The sequence below is a fragment of the Lactuca serriola genome, chromosome 8, assembly GCF_051521515.1.
Source record: "Lactuca serriola cultivar US96UC23 chromosome 8, Lser_US96UC23_V15, whole genome shotgun sequence".
NCBI classification, from domain to species: domain Eukaryota; kingdom Viridiplantae; phylum Streptophyta; class Magnoliopsida; order Asterales; family Asteraceae; genus Lactuca; species Lactuca serriola.
Window position 1 is genome coordinate 191,732,675 of NC_136415.1, and position 21,372 is coordinate 191,754,046.

General features: G+C 35.1%; 2 protein-coding genes across 2 annotated transcripts; both read left to right on the forward strand.

Moving 5' to 3' along the window:
* Nucleotides 1-4,443: 4,443 nt before the first annotated feature.
* LOC145068532 (protein NARROW LEAF 1-like) lies at nucleotides 4,444-7,912 on the forward strand. Its single transcript, XM_079015512.1, has 6 exons — nucleotides 4,444-4,680; nucleotides 5,026-5,498; nucleotides 5,630-5,773; nucleotides 6,372-6,612; nucleotides 6,712-7,212; nucleotides 7,295-7,912. The coding sequence occupies exons 2-6, from the start codon at nucleotides 5,040-5,042 to the stop codon at nucleotides 7,666-7,668; spliced, it is 1,719 nt and encodes a 572-aa protein (XP_078871638.1). The 5' UTR covers nucleotides 4,444-4,680; nucleotides 5,026-5,039; the 3' UTR covers nucleotides 7,669-7,912.
* An 11,200-nt stretch (nucleotides 7,913-19,112) lies between these two features.
* Nucleotides 19,113-21,369, forward strand: LOC145070307 (putative arabinosyltransferase ARAD1). The gene is made up of 3 exons (XM_079017245.1): nucleotides 19,113-20,080; nucleotides 20,371-20,736; nucleotides 20,834-21,369. The coding sequence occupies exons 1-3, from the start codon at nucleotides 19,322-19,324 to the stop codon at nucleotides 21,035-21,037; spliced, it is 1,329 nt and encodes a 442-aa protein (XP_078873371.1). The 5' UTR covers nucleotides 19,113-19,321; the 3' UTR covers nucleotides 21,038-21,369.
* Nucleotides 21,370-21,372: the final 3 nt, after the last annotated feature.

Consider the following 21,372-nt stretch of genomic DNA (forward strand, 5'->3'; position numbering starts at 1 on the left):
AATAACATGTAATGGGTCCACAACTAACAAAGTAGATTACCCCTGACCCCACAGCATAATTTTGGCTTGCCCTTGGCCCACAACTTATGTCTAGCTTGCTCCCCGGCTTAATTAGTTCCCGGACTGAATAACACTAAGCCCTCAATATGAGTCTGGTATGCCCTTCCCGGCCCTCAGCTCGTATCTAGAATGCTCATGAGCCCTCAGTATGAGTCCGGCATGCCCTCTCCGGTATTCAGCTCATATCTAGTTTGCTCTAGGGTTTGTTGGCTACAACACGGAGCAGTAAAACCTCAACCCTACCCACATAATATGTCGACATATAACATATAATATCATACACAGATAAACAGACAGTATCACAGGTAGTCCTATAGATCTACCAGACTAGCATATCAAAACTAGCATACATATATATATATATATATATATTCCATAATCATCATATCAATAATATCATCTATCAAACCAATGGGCCGACCTTGGTGCCTTCGACCCGAAAGTACAATGAGGAAAACTCACCTCACAAGCAGTACAGAACTGAAAAGTTACGACTCCAAATCTTAGCTCCCAACTCAAATGCCTACAACCATCAAATGACCAAGTCCATCAAATTCCATCAATACCTAAAATAACCTCAAAGTTAAACTTGGTCAAGGTTAAAGTCAACGGTCTAGGTAAACAGTCCATGTTGACCCAACACGTTGTGTCCACTAGCAAACACGTCGTGTTTCGATAGCATTCAGATGGTCGGGAAAACCCCAACTAACACGCCGTGTCCACTAGCAAACATGTCGTGTTTGCCTGGGTTCCAGCAGCCTAATACATTCAGCTATTTTCTTCGATTCCAGGGACTCCAAGGCTCAAATCTAGACCCAAATGCTATCAAGAAGGATAAAGTTTCCAACTTTATCCTTTGGGACTATACCAAGGGTCCCAAAACCCAACCACAAGGCTTGAAGATTCAAAGGCTTAACCAAGAAGCGCTAAACCCTTGAAGTCTGAAACCCATCCTTTCTAGAAGAGATTCTAGCATCAAAACCCTCTCAAATGTCGGTGCTTTATAGACATACATGTCTAATGCATGTCTTGAACCCAAAATAGGTCAAAAATGGGGATTTACAACCTACTCTCCATGCATGGCATCAAAACTCGACTAAAGGCCAGATCCAAGAGTCTATAAGGTCACTTAGACCTGGAGATTCATAAAGTTGTTAACTTTATGAGATCCAACCATTCCCTCACTCAAGAACAACAAGAAAAAAGGCTAAAACTCAAGATCTAGCAACATAGATGAATAAAAATCGGATCTTGGACAATTACAAAGGTTCAAAAGAGTGTCGAACTGAAAGGTGAGGGCTTGCTTGCTGGATTCTTACTTCCTTCTTCCAACTTCTTTCTTATTTGGCTATAAAAACACCACACTGGCTCACAAATGATAGGAAAAGATGATTAGGGTTCTCAAGGGTCGATATGGGGAGTTGGAGGCTAATAAAAGACCACCCCATGGGACTTAAGGATATTATATATATGGTGCAAAACCCTGAAAATTAGGGTTTTCTCAATCAGTCGCTAACACATCGTGTTGGTCCATAAAAATATGCGGCCCAAAAGTTCCTCAACACTCTGTGGTGAGGCTCCACCACACCGTGTTTCAGAGGAAAAACATACATAATTTGAATAAATCTTATACCTGAAAATCAGAGTGTTACACTAGAAGGATTCTCTGTTTGTTTGAAGAAAAAGAGAGCTAATAGTTTTCGTATATCTCTTCTCAAAGAGAAGAGTAGTTTATATAATAAACGAGATTAGGGTTTGCCTCTTGGGGTTGGCCGTCATGGATTGCTTTAGAAGCAAGTCAGCGGGACCCCAGCCAGGGGCTCTGCCCCATGGACCCTGCTAGGGGCGCTGCCCTTAGACCCCACCAAAGGGGCGCTGCCCCCGGACCCCCGACTTGTCATCGAACCAACTTCTAATTCGATCTTATACATGCATGCACCCCGCACAACCTCATACATATATTAGAGTACAAATTATGAAGTCCCTTAGCTCACATGTTAATTCTAATTACATAAAATGGCATGATGACACTAACTCACCAACAAAAAATAAGATTAATTTTGGAATATGTAATTGAGTTGATTGATGTTGTCAAACTTTTAACATGTTATAATTCGTTTTATTTTTTCCGCTTCTCTTTGAGCAGTGGTTTTATAATATTTCCATGATTAAATTTTAATTTTTTAATTTTTTTTTTTTTTTTTTTTTTTTTTTTAAACAAATATATGGCAGCATCACACATGATGCGTCTCCTCATTAATATATATACTGCATCATTCGTACGCCGACAATCTTTAAATTAACAAGTCAATGTAGAAGACTTTTCTTGGCATTAGTCATTTTTATTCATTAAATTTAATGGAAACAAAAAAGCACTTCTCACAAAATTGCCAAAATAAGAGTTTGATTGAAATTTCTATTTTTTCATAAACAAGTTAAATGACTTACATATTTAAAATATTAAAAAGTGACAAAAATGTTTATAGTAAGTTGTTTCTAAAAATTAGTCAAAAATTAAATATATATTTATTTTACCAATAATGATGTACTTTTTAGGACAACCTGCAAAATAATTATAGACATTATTAATAGGCCTAAAACAATGTTGTTTTGAGATGTTGAAGCAGTGTCTATAAGCATTATGAATCAAAGGGTTTGTAGCTCAGTCATATCAGGTGGTGTCCTCCTCCTTTGAGGTCGAGGATTCTAGTCCCGTTGTGGACATAAATGGAATAAGTGTTGTTAGTTTAGGAGTACATTAGATTTACCAGTTTAAAAAAAAATAAGTATTATGAAATGGGTGTCATTTACAAATCCTATTCCTCTTTGCATGTGAGCAACACTCTCAACTCGTAATGGCTATAAAGAAAAATAACATATACTAGTAAGTGTTTCATATAAAACGGTTTAAGTTATATATATATATATATATATATATATATATATATATATATATATATATATATATATATATATATATATATATATTATTCGTCTCATATTAATAGTCTATGTTTCTTTCTTGGCTTGCCCAAAAATTTTAATTTATTTTAAAAAATAAATATTATTTTACCAAAATACCATCATTATAATTAATCTGTCATGAAATTATATGCAACAAAATATTAAGATTGACATTTCATTTGATAAAGTTAGTATTGATTAATGTTTTTCTTAATCTGTGTTTTTTTTGTTTGTGGACAATAATTTTGGGAAGGAAGGAATATATATATATATATATATATATATATATATATATATATATACACACACATAGAGAGAGAGGGAGAGAGAGAGAGAGAGAGAGAGAGAGAGAGAGAGAGAGTCAATATTAAATAAGAATGAAATATTTGATAGGAAATATAACAAATGCATCATTTATATGTTTTTTGGCGAACCAGCCAAATAAATAATTAGATGAAACGAAAATAACAAGATTTGAAAAAAAACATCGATGATTCATTGTTTTTACTTAATCAAGTCTAATCATTTTTCGGACAACTTTAGTGAATTATGGTAAAAATGAATCATCGATTTGTTTTTTTCGGATTTTTTTAATGAATCATTTTATTTTTATATTATTTAATTATTTATTTTGTTAATTCGTCAAAATCATATAAATGATAGACAATTGTTTGTGTCTTTAAAGATTAGAAACATTTTACAAGGGGGCAGGGGATGAACACATTGTCGTTCACCAATGTAAAGTACCAAAACGCAAACGCCAACTTTGGCATTTCACATTGTCCCAATACATTTCGCAAGGTGTTATGGAAAATGCATGGTTATTGTCTTATTGACAACAAAAATCTTGATTTTTTGGCTAATTATTAAAAGTGCTATTTTTGCTAGTTTTTTAGATAATAAGTTTTCGTTTATCATAAAAGAAAAAAAAACATAAAATGAATATTTTTTTAAGTAGCCAATTATGTTACAAATATATATCATTAAATTTTAATTGTCTTTATTTATTAGTAGACTGACGTGATTTAATCGATGGTTAATCAAAGAACAAAGTGGCTTGAATTTTATGACAAAATAACTAAATCAATATAGATATCATAAAATAGGTTTTGCAAAATGTTTTTTTTCTACTTAATTTATAAATTTTACTAATTATAAGATTTTTTTTCAAAATAGTGGTTTTACTTTTGACAAATATGTTACTTTACCCAAAAAAAAAACATTTTGCAAAAAATTATTTTATTTTAAGACTTGATCAAAATTTTCCAGTGATTAACCTTTTAATCAAATATTAATTGATGATCCAACACTATCGGTCAAAAATCAATGATTGGATGATCCAATTTGATAAAATTTCCCTTTTACCATGATGCCCTTTTTCCCTTTTCCCTTTTTTAATTCTAAATTCTAAAACCTTTATCTCCGATTTTGTGAATCAGAGATTTCCTCTTATAGAAATTGTTTCTAAATGTAGCTGTCCTCCTCCCCCGACCGCTTTTCCTCTGCCGGCCAGCCCGCCGCGAAAACAACAGCTCAGAAATCGGGCTGTTGACGTCTACCCGCTGTCACTTTGCTACCCATTCGAACGAATTCCTGCAAAATATGTCGTCGTTGATAAATCTGTGATTGTAAGAGACAACACTCCATAGCTTCACTGTAAGTGTTATTCCAATCTTACTTGATTTCAGTTTACTATTGTCCTAATTCGTCGATTTCGTTCTCCTTCTATGTTCGTTTCGTCTTTACAATGCTTTGTTTGATTTGGGTTTTGATGCATTCCTTGATTTGACCAATGAGTCAATGACCATCTTCCAAGTATTTTTCAGTACCAAATCATTGCTTCTAGTCAGATCATTATTGTGTTTTCATTCCTGAGCTTTGGCTTGTAATTTAGGGTTTTTAGAGGGTGTTTCTTTGTCTTTTCACTACGATAAGCTTTGAATTTTTGGGCAAAATAACGAAATTCATCTATGATTCTGGTCTTCTTAAATGTCTATTCAGGTTGGATTCCTGTGATGAATCTAAGTTTTCAAACACCATCTGACGAATCAGTTTTAGACATGGAAAGATCATGCTGCAATCACGAGGAAACTCCACCATTACAGTCTTTTGCCACTACATCAGCTGGTCAACTTTCAGAGACCAATGCAACATACTTCTCATGGCCTACTTCTTCCCGTTTAACTGATGTTGTTGAAGATCGAGCTAATTACTTTGACAATCTTTTAAAAGGGGTTTTACCCCAAAGAATCGGCCAATTGCCTACAGGAGAACAAGCTGTTACTTTGCTTGAACTGATGATGATAAGAGCATTTCACAGCAAAATCTTGAAGAAAGTTAGTCTTGCAACTGCAATTGGATTCAGAATTCGAGGGGGTTTGCTGACTGATATACCTGCCATTCTTGTCTTTGTTGCTCGTAAGATTCACAGGCAATGGCTTACTCGTATCCAGTGTCTGCCATGTGCTCTTGAGGTTCTTATCAACTTACTTTATCAATTTCTTTCTTGTCCAAATCTTGTTAAGATCAAAGGGAATTGGAATTTTATGATATGAAAAGATTGAATATGGTATTTTGTTGTAAACTAACCGAATAGGTTGAACAGGGACCTGGGGGTGTGTGGTGTGATGTTGATGTGGTGGAATTTTCATATTATAATGTGCCTGAAGTAACTCCAAAGGAAAAATTTTGTACAGAGCTTGTTGATGGCTTACGTGGAAGCTTTCCATGCATTGGTTCTGGTTCCCAGGTATCTTTACATCTCCATGGGCCATGGCTATTCATGTTTCTCAGGGCATTTACAAACTGATTATTGAAACTTGAAGAATCAAAATTTGATGATGATAGTAATAATAATAATAAGGTTTCAATACAAGAAACAGCAAAGTACTTTCATTGATTTGTTTATTATAGTATCATACATCTCTTTTTCTCTATTACAACATTGTATTACATCACTATACTTTGAAAAATATTCAAGATTATAACAATGTCATCTAAAATGAAAGTGCTATAATAAGAAAAATAACTGGAAGTACAATGCTATGATTGGGTAGATTTTCTAAAGTACAATGTTTTAATAGAAAAAAATAAAGGTAGGATGCCATAATATTAAGTTCGAATCTGATTAGTTTTTATCCTACATAAATAGATATCAGAATCTTTATCACTTTTGTGAACATTATAAACTTATTATTGTGATTTGTAGCCATGTATTCATTTTAATTGCCAAATCATTCACAAAATCTTGGAACTAAACATTATTCAGAAACTAAAGGAAGAGTCTTTTTGAATTGTATAAACATATAACTTATTAAAAAAAGAGCGAAAACTCGTTTCTTCCTTAGGTTGCAAACCAAAGCACATATGGGACAATGGGTGCCATTGTGAAAAGCCGAACAGGAAACCGCCAGGTAGGATTCCTAACAAATCGCCACGTGGCGGTTGACTTGGATTACCCGAACCAAAAGATGTTCCATCCTATGCCACCTAGCATGGGGCCCGGGGTGTATCTTGGAGCTGTTGAAAGGGCAACTTCATTTATCACTGATGATCTTTGGTATGGCATGTTTGCTGGAACAAATCCAGGTAAAAAAAAATTCTTATTAAAATACAATATTGTAATAAAAAGAAGTAAAAGTAAGCTGCTATGAATATGATAAACAAATTATTGAAATCACATTGCAGAAACATTTGTTCGAGCAGATGGAGCATTCATCCCATTTTCTGAAGATTTTGATCTTGCAGATGTGACAACATCTGTAATTGGAATTGGAGAGATTGGTGAAGTCAAAGCCATAGATTTGCAGTCTCCAGTCAACAGTGTAATTGGTCAACAAGTGACAAAAGTTGGAAGAAGTTCAGGGTTGACCACAGGGACAATAATGGCATATGCATTGGAATACAATGATGAAAAAGGAATTTGCTTTCTGACAGATTTTTTAGTGATTGGAGAAAACCAACAAACTTTTGATCTTGTAGGTGATAGTGGAAGTCTCATTCTTTTAAAAGGGCAAAACGGGGAAAAGCCACGCCCGATTGGAATCATTTGGGGTGGGACAGCTAATCGGGGTCGATTAAAAGTCAAAGATGGTCAACTTCCCGAGAATTGGACGAGTGGGGTCGATCTTGGTCGCCTTCTAGATGTTCTTGAACTTAGTCTCATCACCACCAATGAAGATCTTCAAGGTTTGTACTTTCCAACTTTTTTTTTCTTTTTCCAATTTTACCCTTTTTCATATTTCTTTTTATAACCGATTATTTACCATAGTTGCACTGCAAGAACAAAGGAACGCATCAGCATCAGCATCAGCATTAGCAGCACCAGGGACTGATTCCACAATTCGTGAATCATCTACGCGTCAGCCACTTGAGTCAAATGACCAAAATGCCCCTCTACAACATGAGTTCCATGTTGAACGTTGTACAAAACCCGCTCCAAACATCGAACATCAGTTCATATCAAGCATTCCGGGGACCTTTGACTTTGACTTTGACAACAAAAGTTTCTCACCATTTACAAATTCAAAGTACAATGCTATAATTGGGTCGGAAGATATTTCTATCAGCTTGCAATTGGGTGAACCCGGACCCAAGAGACGAAAGCAATGTGGTGCTTTGTTGATTGATGAAAATGCGAAATGATTTATAACGGTTTGTGGAATTTGTAAGTAATTTGTTCTCATTGGTTTATAATTTTTGGCCCTAAGTGTAATTTGGCTGCTAAGGGTGTCTATGGGTATATCAGTGTTTAGATTGTAGAGTTGATGGGATAAATCAATGGCTAAAATGTTGAAAATATGTAAAATTTTAGTCTAATGATGTTTAAAATCTATTGTATCAAGTACTTGATGAATGAGATGAATAATTTATCGGTGTTTCGTGTTAAGTATCAATGTGTTTCTTACACGGGACAAGGCTAGATGGAACGAGACTAGACCGGACTAGAGGGACATTTATTGGGTAAATTATGATTATGAGGATGAGGAGGGTATTTATGCCTTTTGAATAGAAAAATGATTGAGAGTAAGTCCTTGTCCCACTTCTTTAGATGAGATAGTTGTAGTCCAATGCATATCAAATACAGTGTAACTTGTTCTGTTTAAGCATATGGGACTTGACAAGCTTTTTTAATGTCAATTATTTTAAAGAATTTGTTATATTGATTTGGGAAGGATTTCGTTTTGTCATCATGAAAATATTTGATTTATAATCATGAATTCAGAGTCATTTCAAACATATTTTGGGCCTAGGGCGAGAGCAAAAAATGGACCCTTAAAATACACAAATTTCATCAAGTTTTTTACAATAACTCAATAATTGTAAGAAAATTATTTGTACTATCTTCTAAATATAAAAATTTCCATAAAAATTTGGGCCCCTTTAAAAGATGGGCCCTGGACCGTCGTCCTTATCGCCCACCCTCTGGGAGGGGCTTGCATAAATTTTTGTTAAAATTTATAGTATGTGGAACGTTACAAGTTACATATTACAAATTAGTTGTGTAACCAACAATTACTATTTTATTATGGGTTTGAAGCAAGTGTTGAATTATAAATAATTTTTTTATAAGTGTTTTAAAAGACCAAGATATTATCACATAATGATATAAACTCAGTGAGATTCTAATAATAGCACTGATGGTTTAAAAGGCAAATTATGAAATAGTCACTATATTACCACACAATCTTGATTTTGACGCCTGAGTTTTTTTTAGCAATTATGTTATTATATTTACTATTTTATTGCAGTATCAACCAAATGACCGGTTCTAACTGTTTTTTCCGATAACCATTTTTTTCAAATTGAAATAAAGTCATTATGTTTACCAAAATTGTGATTTTGACTATGTGTTTTTTTCTCCATTATGTCAATATATTTACAATTTTGTTACTATATCATTCAAATGACCGTTACCATCAATCTAGCACATTACCAAATAAATGACATGACAATATTGTGACGTGGAAGCCACATCACACCATCAATCCAACATTGTGTGCACAAAAGAAAAGTCGGTCTAACTCATGGTCGTGACGCGGCGAGGCAAAAACCTCCCTATAAAAGGAGGGTCACCCCTCATTTCTTTCCACCATTTCTTCCAACTCTCTTTCTCTCTCTCCCTCTCGAGATTCCGGTCCATCGTGATTCGAATTCTTGTTATATAATCTAGTTAGCGAAGCTCTAGTGATTTCAAAATGATAACTAAGGAAAGGAAGTAAACATCGAATTTCTGCTTACGACTATTTGGACTTCATTAAATTGAGTAAGTTACACTTACTCTTATGTAACCTACTTAGTTGTTTCAAGAATATTTAGGTGAAAGAAAAGTCACATCCAACAATTTTCCGTTTTCTTAAATGCACTTGACTGCACACATCCAACATTGCGTGCACGAAAGAAAAGTCAGTCTGACTCATGGCCGGAATTCTTGAAACAACTAAGTAGGTTATATAAGAGTAAGTGTAACTTGATTTGATGAAGTCCAAATAGTCGTGAGTAGAACTTCGATGTTTACTTCCTTTCCTTAGTTATCCTTCTGAAGTCTCTAGAGTTTCACTAACTAGATTATATATAGAACTAAAAGTCGAATCACAATGGACCGAAAATCGAGAGAGAGAGAGAGAGAGAGAGAGAGAGAGAGAGAGAGAGAGCTGGAAGAATTGGTGGAAATAAATGAGGAGGGGTGACCCTCCTTTTATAAGGAGTTGGAACAATGGACAGACTTTTCTTTTGTGCACGTAATATTGGATTGATGGTATGATGTGGCTTCCACGTCACAATATTCTCATATCATTTATTTGGTAATGTACTAGATTAATGTTAATCGGTCATTTGGTTGATATTGCAACACAATTGTAAATATAATAAAATAACTGAGAAAAAAAAACACGGTGTCAAAATCATAATTTTGGTAAACATAGTGACTTTATTGCAATTCAGGAAAAGTGGTTACCGGAAGAACTGGTCATTTGGTTGATATTACAACAAAATTATAAATATAGTGGCATAATTATGAAAATAAAAATTCAGTGTAAAATTCGTAATTTTATGATAATATAGTGATTTTTTTGCAATTTGGCATAACTTAAAATATAACTACAGAACAAGACTCGTTGGTATTTAACATAATAATTTGGATACAATTTAAATTTAAAGCATATGTTCTTAATTGAACAAGAATCGTTATCATCATACGAGGTAAATATTAATAATATTTCAATCAGGGAGCCATATTCTTTTACGACAAACATACATAGGTTTTTTTATGGTAAAATGATTTTTTTATGGCAAATAGAATTTTATTAGCATCCCAGGTGCTTTTCAATTTTCTTCTTGACTATGTATATTTAAAAGTCAATTTCTTTGCAACACATTTTGTTACAACATAATTAAACTCTATATCTAGTTGGTGGTAAGCTGGTAAATTGGTTACTCTTGTTAAAAGTTTGGAGCCACGATTTCTTTCCTACTTGTATCAGTTGACTAACCCTCCTAGCTTTGAACGTCCCATCTGTAATACATATTTGTCAATTGTCATTGAATGAACTAAGTTTCAAAACCTGCTTATACTTATAATATAACATATCATATCTCATAACACATAACGTAAGGGCATTTTGGGGGTTCACCGTCCGGGCGCTGGCTGACCGTACACACTGCTCCGCTCTGGTTGTCTCAAAATCTCTTGCTTTTTAGAAAATTAGTTTTTATCGTTTGAAAATTTTCTCAAACCCTCAGTTTGAGTTCAGTTACGCCCGAAGGTGCATCCGAATCCCTCAAACCAAAGCTCTGATACCAACTTGTAACAACGTAAATTTTCAAAACAATTTTTCATTTCTTTAAAACATAATTTCATTCAAGACAAACCATAAAATCCAATGTAACATGGTCATAATACAAAACATATCAATCCCAAGATCAATCATATCCGAATCCGCCTGTGTGTGTGTACGAGTCATGTCGGCGCCTTCCCACGGTCATCACTAGTACCTGAAACACATTACACATAAACACTGTAAGCAAGAAGCTTAGTGAGTTTTCCAATATACCACTTACACACATACGCCTTTCCAGGCCATACTCCACATGACCATTCGGTCCATGTGTCTCAGGGGACTTCCGTCCCAACCTGGTAAACCTTCCGGTCCTACCCGTGTCGACCTTCCGGTCCACATCATAATGCCTTCCGGCCCATATCAAGCATAACATACATATCACATACATAGCGCATACGAAACAGGCAACTCATAGCATACAATGCATATATCTCATAGCATACCAGACCTTCCGGTCACACATAGGTACCCTTCCAGGTACAGTATAGTGAAAAGACTCACCTCGTATGATGTCTAGAATCTCACGTGCTCGATATCTCTGAATCTCGAAACGACGACCTAGCCTCGCCTAATCACAACAAATAATCATTCCAAATCATTAACGACTCTCAAGGCTATGCTACACACTTTTCTACAATCCCATAGAAGGGTAAAAGACCATTTTACCCCTCCCTAACTCAAAAGTACACATGTTGACCAAAACCCTAAAAGTCAACAAAAGTCAACAACAAGCAGTACGCAGGGCGTACCCTTGCACTCCAGAAACGGGGAACGCGGCGCGTACTGGGATTACGCCCAGCGTAAATCCCAATTTCTTATTTCCTCATTTTAATGTCTTAAATAGTTAAGACATAACCCCACATTCCAGATCTGGCCATTCTAATACCTCTTAATCCATAAAGTCGAAACCTTTAAGCCTTTGCATGGCTATAAAGGTTCCCCACACCTTCTAACACCTTTCCTTTCTCCTCCAAAAGTCTAGATCTCATGCATGGCTCAACTCATATAGTCCTGGAATATGATAGATCTAGGCCAATGGAGACTATTTGTTCATAAAGTCTCCATCTTGGGACCAAAAACCCTAGAAATTGGTCCAAGAAGCACACCACACAAACAACAAGGCAAGATCTGAACTTTTTACCTCAGGGAGAAGCTCCAACCTTTGTAGCCCTCAGATATACACTTGTCCACCAACTTCTAGCTTCCACAATGGCCTCCTCTTCTCTTCCACCACCTTGAAATGGTACTTTGAAGCTTAGAACACTCACACCCAAGCTAAAAACGAAGGAAATACTCTCTTAGGGTTTCTTTCTGAAAGATGGTGGCTGAGGGACAAGACCATCTCATTCCTTTTATAGCCCTCAAGTCATATTAGGGTTTTGAAACTGGGCCGGTTACGCCCAGCGTAATCCTTAGGTACGCCCAGCGTACCCGGATGAATCTGCGTACAAAATAAGCGCACGAGTACGCGCAGCGTACTCCTTAGTACGCCCAACGTACTCACAAACTTACCACTTATCACAAAGGGACTTAATATGACAACTTGGAAAAGAAGAAGGGTTAAATGGTTGAACCTAAATTTCGGGATGTTACAGAGAAAGAGAGAGAGAGAGAGAGAGAGAGAGAGAGAGAGAGAGAGAGAACAACGATGGTGGTGATTGGCTTCGTGGTTTCCGGCTTCGTCGATAGTGGGTGCAGCGGCAGTATCCGGTGGCTCGGTGGTTCACGGCTTCAATAGTGGCTAGGAGGTGGCGGCGGTCAGAGTTAGGGGGTATAAGGGTGGTGGATGGAGGTAATGTCCTAGGGTTAGGGTTTTGGAGGTGATGATGCTTAAAAACGGGAGGGAAGAGACCACCGGGTTCAAGTCCCGTGTTTTTAGCAAACTTGAGTACACATTTGACACTTCCAGCCCCTCTAGCCACTAACAATTTTAGATTAGACCCTTGGTCACGAAGTTCTTTACATTTCAAGTCCAACTTATACAATTTAGACTCCAAATTCCTGAAATTATAACATTTAACTACCTTGGCTAACATCAATTAACTATTACTACTTTAGGGCTAAAATAAAATAAAATATAAAATACATCTCGGGTTTTTAGGATTATTTATTTATTAATTTTATCTATTTATTAATTTATTTTAAATGAAATGTTACAATAAAGTTGATGTTTAATTTGGAAAAAACACAAAATATAAGGTCTTTTATATGATTGACCCTTCCATCTATCTTGCAATCCAAAGTTTACTAGATGACCAAAATGAAATGGTGATTAGAATGGGATTTAGATGGTTACTTAACATTAAGATGCATCAATTGTCAGGAAGATCGACATACTTTATTGGGGTTATTGCCATAAAAGCCGTCATATTTTCATGAAATATATGGTTATGTCCTACGTCCATTTTTATGTTCATTAATGTCCCACATATGTCTAAATTTGTTTATTTTAAATTTTTAACAGGTTTTGCACCCTTTTAGCCAATCGCCAAGCCATAAAAGCCTTCATATTTAAATGAAATGTGTGGTTTATCCACCACCACCCCTCTCCGACACAATCTTCAACACACTCTCCGCCTTCACCACCACCCCCTCAGACTTAACCCTAGCTGCCACCATTGAATGATTCTGCCGATTCCAATGACGATGGAGATCCCAATTAGATGGAGTGTGTGTCGATTTCATCGTTTGTGAGTGTTAATTTCTACATGTATATGTGTGTCATATCAATTTTCGATGGTGGTGGTGGATTGTGTGAGTTTGTGCCAATTTTCAATGGTAGTGCTGTCACACCCCAAAGCCAAGAACGGCGGAAACGTTCTGGGGCGGAGGACGTCATGTAAAGTATCACAACACAGTATAACAGTAAATAAGCAAACAACATCATCCATTGCATTAAATATATAATTTTAATACAAGTGTGTTCTGTACAGTTATAGACACCAAAAATGTAAATCAAAATAATAAGATGGGTCTTGGATGCGCTCCATCTTCTCAAAAGCTGGTCTCAGTACCTGTCTACTGTCGACCTGAGAATACAAGTTATTTTGAAAGAGTTTATCAGCATTAAGCTGGTGAGCTCATAAGTATTTTAGTGTCGGTGTTTGTATCAAAACGTTTGAACATGGTTCTAAAGTATGAGTTTGTAAACATTAGTGATAAAAGTATGTGAATGTTTGTAAGTGTTTGTAAAAGTTTGAATCTCTCAGAAAAACCTATATTTTCTATTAAAAGTAGCCTTCTACCAAGACATAACTGTTTGGTGTGTTCGTTTATCGTAAAAGTGTGTAATTTTTCCCAAGTGTAACTATCATTTAACAAAATATAGTTTGTACATTAATGTTTAAGTGAAATGATCACTAAATGTATATAAAGGGTAAATTACTGTAGTATTGTAGTGTTGTATTATAGGAACTACTGCTGTACTAACTACCTTAAACCGGATTTATATTAAGGTATCATGTGATTAATTGTACCATACTATCGACTGGGTAAACAATGACAAATGTAGGTCGTAAAAAGAAATGACGTTTGGCACCCGCAGACCTGCAGGTCCGGCTGTAGCTAGCAGCAAGGTGTAGGATAGTCAATCCAGTATAGATCTATATGCAAACTCACGCTCTCCCTCCAAGAGACTCTGGCTACAACTCGGGCCATGACATTTAAGGCATGCTCCGATACAATGGATCACAATTCTGTCAATGTATATATGTATATGTAATGTATTGTTACTCGTTCTAGTATCGTTGTATATGTTCTCTTTCTACTATATTTGTATATGTTCTTCCTCTAGTATAGTTGTATATGTTCTCTTTCTAGTATAGTTTGTATATGTTCTCTTTCTAGTATAGTTGTATATGTTCTTCCTCTAGTATAGTTGTATATGTTCTTCTCCTAGTATAGTTGTATATGTACTCATAGTAATGTAATCTATATGTTCTCATAGTAATAAGTATTGACTCATGAATGAACTGACTCATTGATCTAGCAATAGTATAAGTATGATCCTGTGCTACCCCGATGGTAGCTTACTAATGATGTAACTAGTACGCATGAATATGGAAGCACTTTTATGTCAATATATGTACACATGATATATAATCAATATTGAAACGACATTCGGACGACTACCCGATATCCCACCAGACTACATCCAAATTGAGGAAAAGGAAACAGGGCGGACGGCCTTCCTAAGCCTTTTAAACATTGCTTATATAACTATACATATACGGGCATGCAATTTATTATAAGTATAACAAAGTTTAAGTAAAAGTATTTGATAAGTAAAAGAGGTTGTAAAGCAGTTTGAAGTAAAACAGTTTGATAAACAATTTGATCGGAAATAAAATCATTGGTTTTGTAGTTATTAATCACATGTAATTGATGTAATAACTATAATTATTCAACTTGTATTCCCCCCCCCCCCCCCATAAAAGCATTTAAAACATTTAAAAGTATTTCAAAGGTTAATTAAAGGGGTATGAACTCACTTGCGGTGAGTGGATTGGATTGAAGTGTCGGATACTATGCTAGGTGGCAAACAGAGACTTGTACACACGCATGAGCCTAGTTATCATATAATGCACATATATATAACTTAATTAGCCAAATAATAATTAATAAATTAAGTTGGGACACTCTAGAACATGAAAACACTTTGTATAAATGTTATAAGTCCTAAGGGTTGCATCTAAGTTGTTGTGGGACAAGGCTAAAGGGGTTTGGGGTTCCAAAAGACCTTATATATATGTTTACTCTTCATTAAACCCCACACAAGGAGTTTACGGTCGTAAACCCTTGAGTTTACGGCCGTAAGCTCCCAAACTTTATGATATTATGTGTTTTGAAGTGTTACTTGATTCCTAGAAGCAATTCTACTTGGTGGTTAAATCCTTGGACTAGTTTAGGGCATTAAGTCACTTCTTTTAGGAGTTTTCGGCCCTAAGGCCATTTCCTTTTGAGTTTACTGCCGTAAACTCATATGGAAATGGGTATTTTTGTGTTTTCAAGTCCCATACTCATCTAGGATAGGTTCTAGAAAATTATCTAAGGCTAGTGAAGGCATTAGGCACACTTTGGTACCCTTCCTTGATGTTCACGGCCCAAGAACCATTTCCCTTAGAGATTACGGCCGTAATCTCTCATGGGGATGGGTTTTTGATGTTTTAAGGTCCACAAATTAACTAGGATTAATTAGAGGCTATTGTCCAAGGCTTTAGGAGTGATTAAGGCACTCTTTGGCCTTTGAATTTGGAGTTCACGGTCCAAGAACTTCTTGGGCCGTGAACACCTAAATCTTGGTGTTCTTGAATGATTTCTAGTCTCAAATACACCTACATATAAGCCTAAGACAGTTACTTAACAAGGGGAAAGGACTAAGTAGCATTTAAGCCTCATATAAGAGTTTACTCTCCAAGAACGTTCTTGGGCGGTAAACTCTCGAATCTCACAGTTTTGCTATGTAATCTATGTTATTAAACACATTATAAGCCATATAACACAACTAGAGAGAGGTACTCACGATTTGGGATGAAAACCCGAAGATCCGAGAGAGAGAAAATGGCTTTTCTCTAGTTGGAAATGTAACTAATAAAATAATTTGGTTAAGAATCATATATATAGTCCTGGGATTTTTGGCAGAAAATATTTTTATTCAAGAAATGAACTCTAGTATCATAAGGTTTTGAAATACCCGAGTTGCACAAACCCATGTGCATCCACTCTCCTGATATCTCCTTAAATGTAAACCCTAAAATACTCAAACTTATTCGGAAAAGTCTGAAATTCACTACAACTGATCTAACTTCTATTGACTTGATAATGTTCGTACAGAATGGAATTTTCGGGTTGTCACAAGTGCCCAGTGGTGGTGGTTTGTGTGTGTTTGTGCCGATTTCTCGGTGGTAGTGGACAATAGTGGTGCTAGTTTCTATGTGTTTGTGTCAATTTCCTGATGGTGGTGAACAATGTTTATAGCGATGGATGGTGGTGGTAGAGGCAGGTGCTAGTAGACGGTGTTGTTGGTGGTAGTGGAAAAGTGTGGTGGTAGGTGGGGGTGGTGGCGTGCATGGGGGGGGGGGGGTGAGGGGTAGGGTGGCAGAGTGCGGTGGTGGCAAAACCATACATGTCATGTAAATATGAGGGATTTTATGGCTTAATGACCGGTTGAGATGATGCAAAACCTGCTAAAAAGTTAAAATGAACAAAATTAGACAAATGTGGGGGCATTAATGAACAAAAAACGGATTTTAGAACATAACCACACATTTTATGAAAATATAAGGGTTTTATGGCATTAAGATTGCAAAATGGGGAACTAATAATAAAATAATTGTTTCATGCTATGTTAGGATTACCTAGGGCTGTAAACGAACCGAACGTTCGGCGATAAATTTGTTTATTTAATAAATGAACGAACATGAATACAAATTCGCAATCGTTTAGTTAAACGAGCGAACATGAGCAATGACCTCATTTGTTCAATTATGTTCGTAAACATTCGTTTATGATGTTCATTTACGCTTGTTTATGTTTATTTATGTTCATATATGTTCAATTGTTCTGTATTATATTACTATATTATATGTCTGTCTATGTTCATTTATGTTCAATTGTGTTTGTTTATCTTTGTTCGTTATGTTCATTTAATATGTTTACGAACATAAACGAACGAACATGAACAAGGTAATTTGTTAAACGAACGAACATCAACAAGAAAACTCGTTCGTTTATCATTTCGTGTTCGTTCGTTTGTTTGACTAACTTAAATTAACGAACATGAACAAACCCTTGTTTGTGTTCGTTCAGTTCGTTTACAACCATATGATTATCCATTGGGTGTACTGAATTTAGTACTTTGATTGAGTGTGGGAGAACTGTTCCAATTATATTAGATTGGAAAATACAGTTCTCGAATGGTAAATTCAACAATGACAACCACTTAAAGAACAAGACAAGTTGATCAGATGTTCAAACTAAATTTCTTGACGGTGTTCATCAATACCTTTACAAAACCAGAAATGATGGTTCCTATAACTTTTTTTTTTTGAAAAGTTAGTACACTAGGAGTATATTTCAACAATAGATTGGACAAAATATATCCATGATTGTTTGAAATGACAGGAATTGTTACTACACATGACCGCTTGAAATGTTAATAATGTTAATTGTACGCATTGAATATTTTACTCAATTCAAGATTTCTTATGTATCTTAATTATTCAGATATTGTTACATTGTAATAATTTTACTTTTCAAATTTATGTCTTTTACAACATGTATATGCTCATAGAGTTGTATTTGAAGATGTATCACTAAGGAGGTTAAGACCGTTTATGAGTGAGTTAGATCCAAAGGCTAATAGAGGAGTTTGAGGCATCAAATGGGCATTTAATGATTAGACCTGGAATCGGCCCAAGAAACCGAAACGGACCCATATATTATATAATTTATTTAGTACATTAAATATATTATTATTAGTTATTAATTTATTCCTATCAAAATGCCAATATGCCATGTAAGGCTTAATACAAATCGAACCATTCATGGTTAAATTGTATACAGTTTTTTTTTTTTTTTTTAAATATAAGTGTATGAAAATTAATCATTAAAACGTTTCAAATTAATGGTTCGTCATGAGTTGGTAATTCGTAAACGAATTGTCATCTTTATTAAAATACTAGGTGTAAAACCCGTGTATTACACTGGTTAATTAAAAAATGTATATCAAAGTTTAGAAATTAAGAATTTTTTAAAATAAAATTTTAAAATAAATAGACATATTCAACTAATGAATAAATAGAATCACTATTAAGAAGATCATCCAATAATATCTATGATTGTTTTGTCATATTCATTAAATTTATTATCATATTCAATGTATTTTAATATATCTTATATATTTTTTAAGATTCTTTGCATTTATTATCACATTAACTATATTTAATACTTTACATATATAAATTTAGTATTAAGTGGCATATTAATTGATTTAATTCAAAAAAAAAACCACAAAATGACATGTGGATTTAAATTTAATCAAAAAATCTACAAAACTACATGTGGAAAATTTAATAAGAACATGTCATTTAGCAAAATAATCTTCATTTATTAGGATAGATATTTAGTTGATATGTATCGTTTAAAACCTGGATTTTGGAGGTGTAAAAAGTATAAACATTATAGAAATTCATATTTTATTTTCTATAATCATAAAGTACCTTGTCATAAGCGGAAACTATAAATCTTGGTATCCCCTTAACCGAAATCAAAGCGTATTGTTACAGTCTTGAGTCTTCCGCCAGAACAGACAACTCAACTCTCCTTTCTCCGCCACAACCACCGCCGCCAATCACCGCTATAGCTATCATCGCCACCGCAACTGCCATCGTCATTATCACACAATCATCTCAATATCCAATATCTTCAAATGTCGTCAAATTCCAATTACATAAACTAAAATGGGTCGAAAATCTATCGTTAAACAAACCGTCGCTACGGTCCTTTTAATCATAGTCTTTTACGCCTTCTTCAACACATCTATCTATCCTTATACATACAACAATGTACATTTCCACACACATGAAAATAGTATCGGTAAAATCCCCCAAAAATCAGTGAAAGTTTACATGTACGATCTGCCCCGAAAGTTCACCTATGGTGTGATAAAAAACTACTTAATCGTACGAGGCCAATTGGAAAACGAAGACGAGGCTAGCCTCAAGTACCCTGGAAATCAGCACGCGGCTGAATGGTATCTGTTTTCCGATTTGAATAATCCGAAACGATCTGGTGCGTATGTTACTAGGGTTTTAGATCCAGATTCAGCCGACTTGTTCTATGTGCCGTTTTTTTCTTCATTAAGCTTAGTCGCAAATCCTGTTCGTGATGGCCCTGTGGTAGTTGAGCATTATAATGATGTTGAAATGCAAGAGGATTTGATGGAATGGTTGGGGAAGCAACCGTATTGGAAGAGGAACCATGGGAGGGACCATGTATTCATATGCCAGGATCCAAATGCTTTGCACAATATTGTTAATCGTGTGAAAGATGCGATGTTGCTTGTTTCAGATTTTGGGAGGTTGGGTCATAATCAGGCATCATTTGTAAAGGATGTGATTTTGCCTTATTCACATCGGATTACTACCTATAAAGGAGATATTGGAGTGGAAAATCGGAAATATTTGATGTTCTTCATGGGAAATCGATACCGAAAAGAGGTATGTATCATTGTCTCTTTTATACATTGCTTTATGTACACTGTTTCTGAAATCATCACGTGTTCTTAGTTACATAATCATGAGAATCTTGAGATTTCTAGATCTTTACTTTTCCAAAATCACCATCCCCTAAACTAGTTTGTTAATTCCAAAGTCTTGTTCTAGAATTCATTATAAATTCTGGATTTTTCATATAAATAAAGAAGAATGGAAGTGAAATCCATTAACTATGGAATCTTGAATTCCAGTTCTCTCTCTTGGTTCTTATGTTCATAACTATTGTATTATAGGGAGGAAAAATTCGTGACTTCCTGTTTAAAATACTAGAAAATGAAGAAGATGTTGTGATAAAACATGGAACTCAATCAAGGGAAAGTAGGCGAATGGCTACACAAGGAATGCATAGTTCAAAGTTCTGTTTACATCCAGCTGGCGACACACCATCTGCATGTAGATTGTTTGATGCTATTGTGAGCTTATGTATTCCAGTTATCATCAGTGATTATATTGAATTACCCTTTGAAGATGTCATAGACTACAGGAAAATTGCTGTTTTTGTAGACACAGATTCAGCTGTTACACCAGGATACTTGGTTAAATTGCTTAGAGGAGTGAAGACAGGGACAATATTGGAATTTCAACAAGAGTTGACCAAGGTATGTAAATGTAAATGTAAATGTATGATGTTATTTCTTGAATTTAGCCTTTGTTATATTGGTGTAATGATCTATTTTATGTTAATAATGTGATTAGGTAAGGCACTATTTTGAGTATGATGATCCAAAGGGGAGTGTGAATGAGATATGGCGACAAGTGTCATTAAAAGTTCCGCTTATAAAACTTATGATAAACCGTGACAAAAGACTAGTCAAGAGAGAACTCACTGTGCCAGATTGTTCTTGCCTTTGCACTAACCAAACAGGGATCCATGAATCCTTTCATGATGCTGCTTCTTAATTTCTATTTATTCATTCAGTTTTTAGCATATAATAGGTTAGCACTTTTGCGATTAATAAGATTTTTTTAGTGTTAAAGTAAGAAATTGAGATTTATTATGTAGTTATACTGTTATAGTATGAAAAAACACGAAACTAAAATTGGACTGACCTAGCAGTATCAGGAGTTGATAGAAGGCCCTCAACCAAAGGTTGAGGGTTCAAGTCATCCTGTGGATGAAAGGTGTAGATTTGATAGTAGTGTAGTGTGTGTGTTTATAAGGCGTTCTATTTAAATTGGGCCCAAAAAGGTAGAAGAAAGTGGGATGCGATAACATAACCTCTTCATTCTAAGAT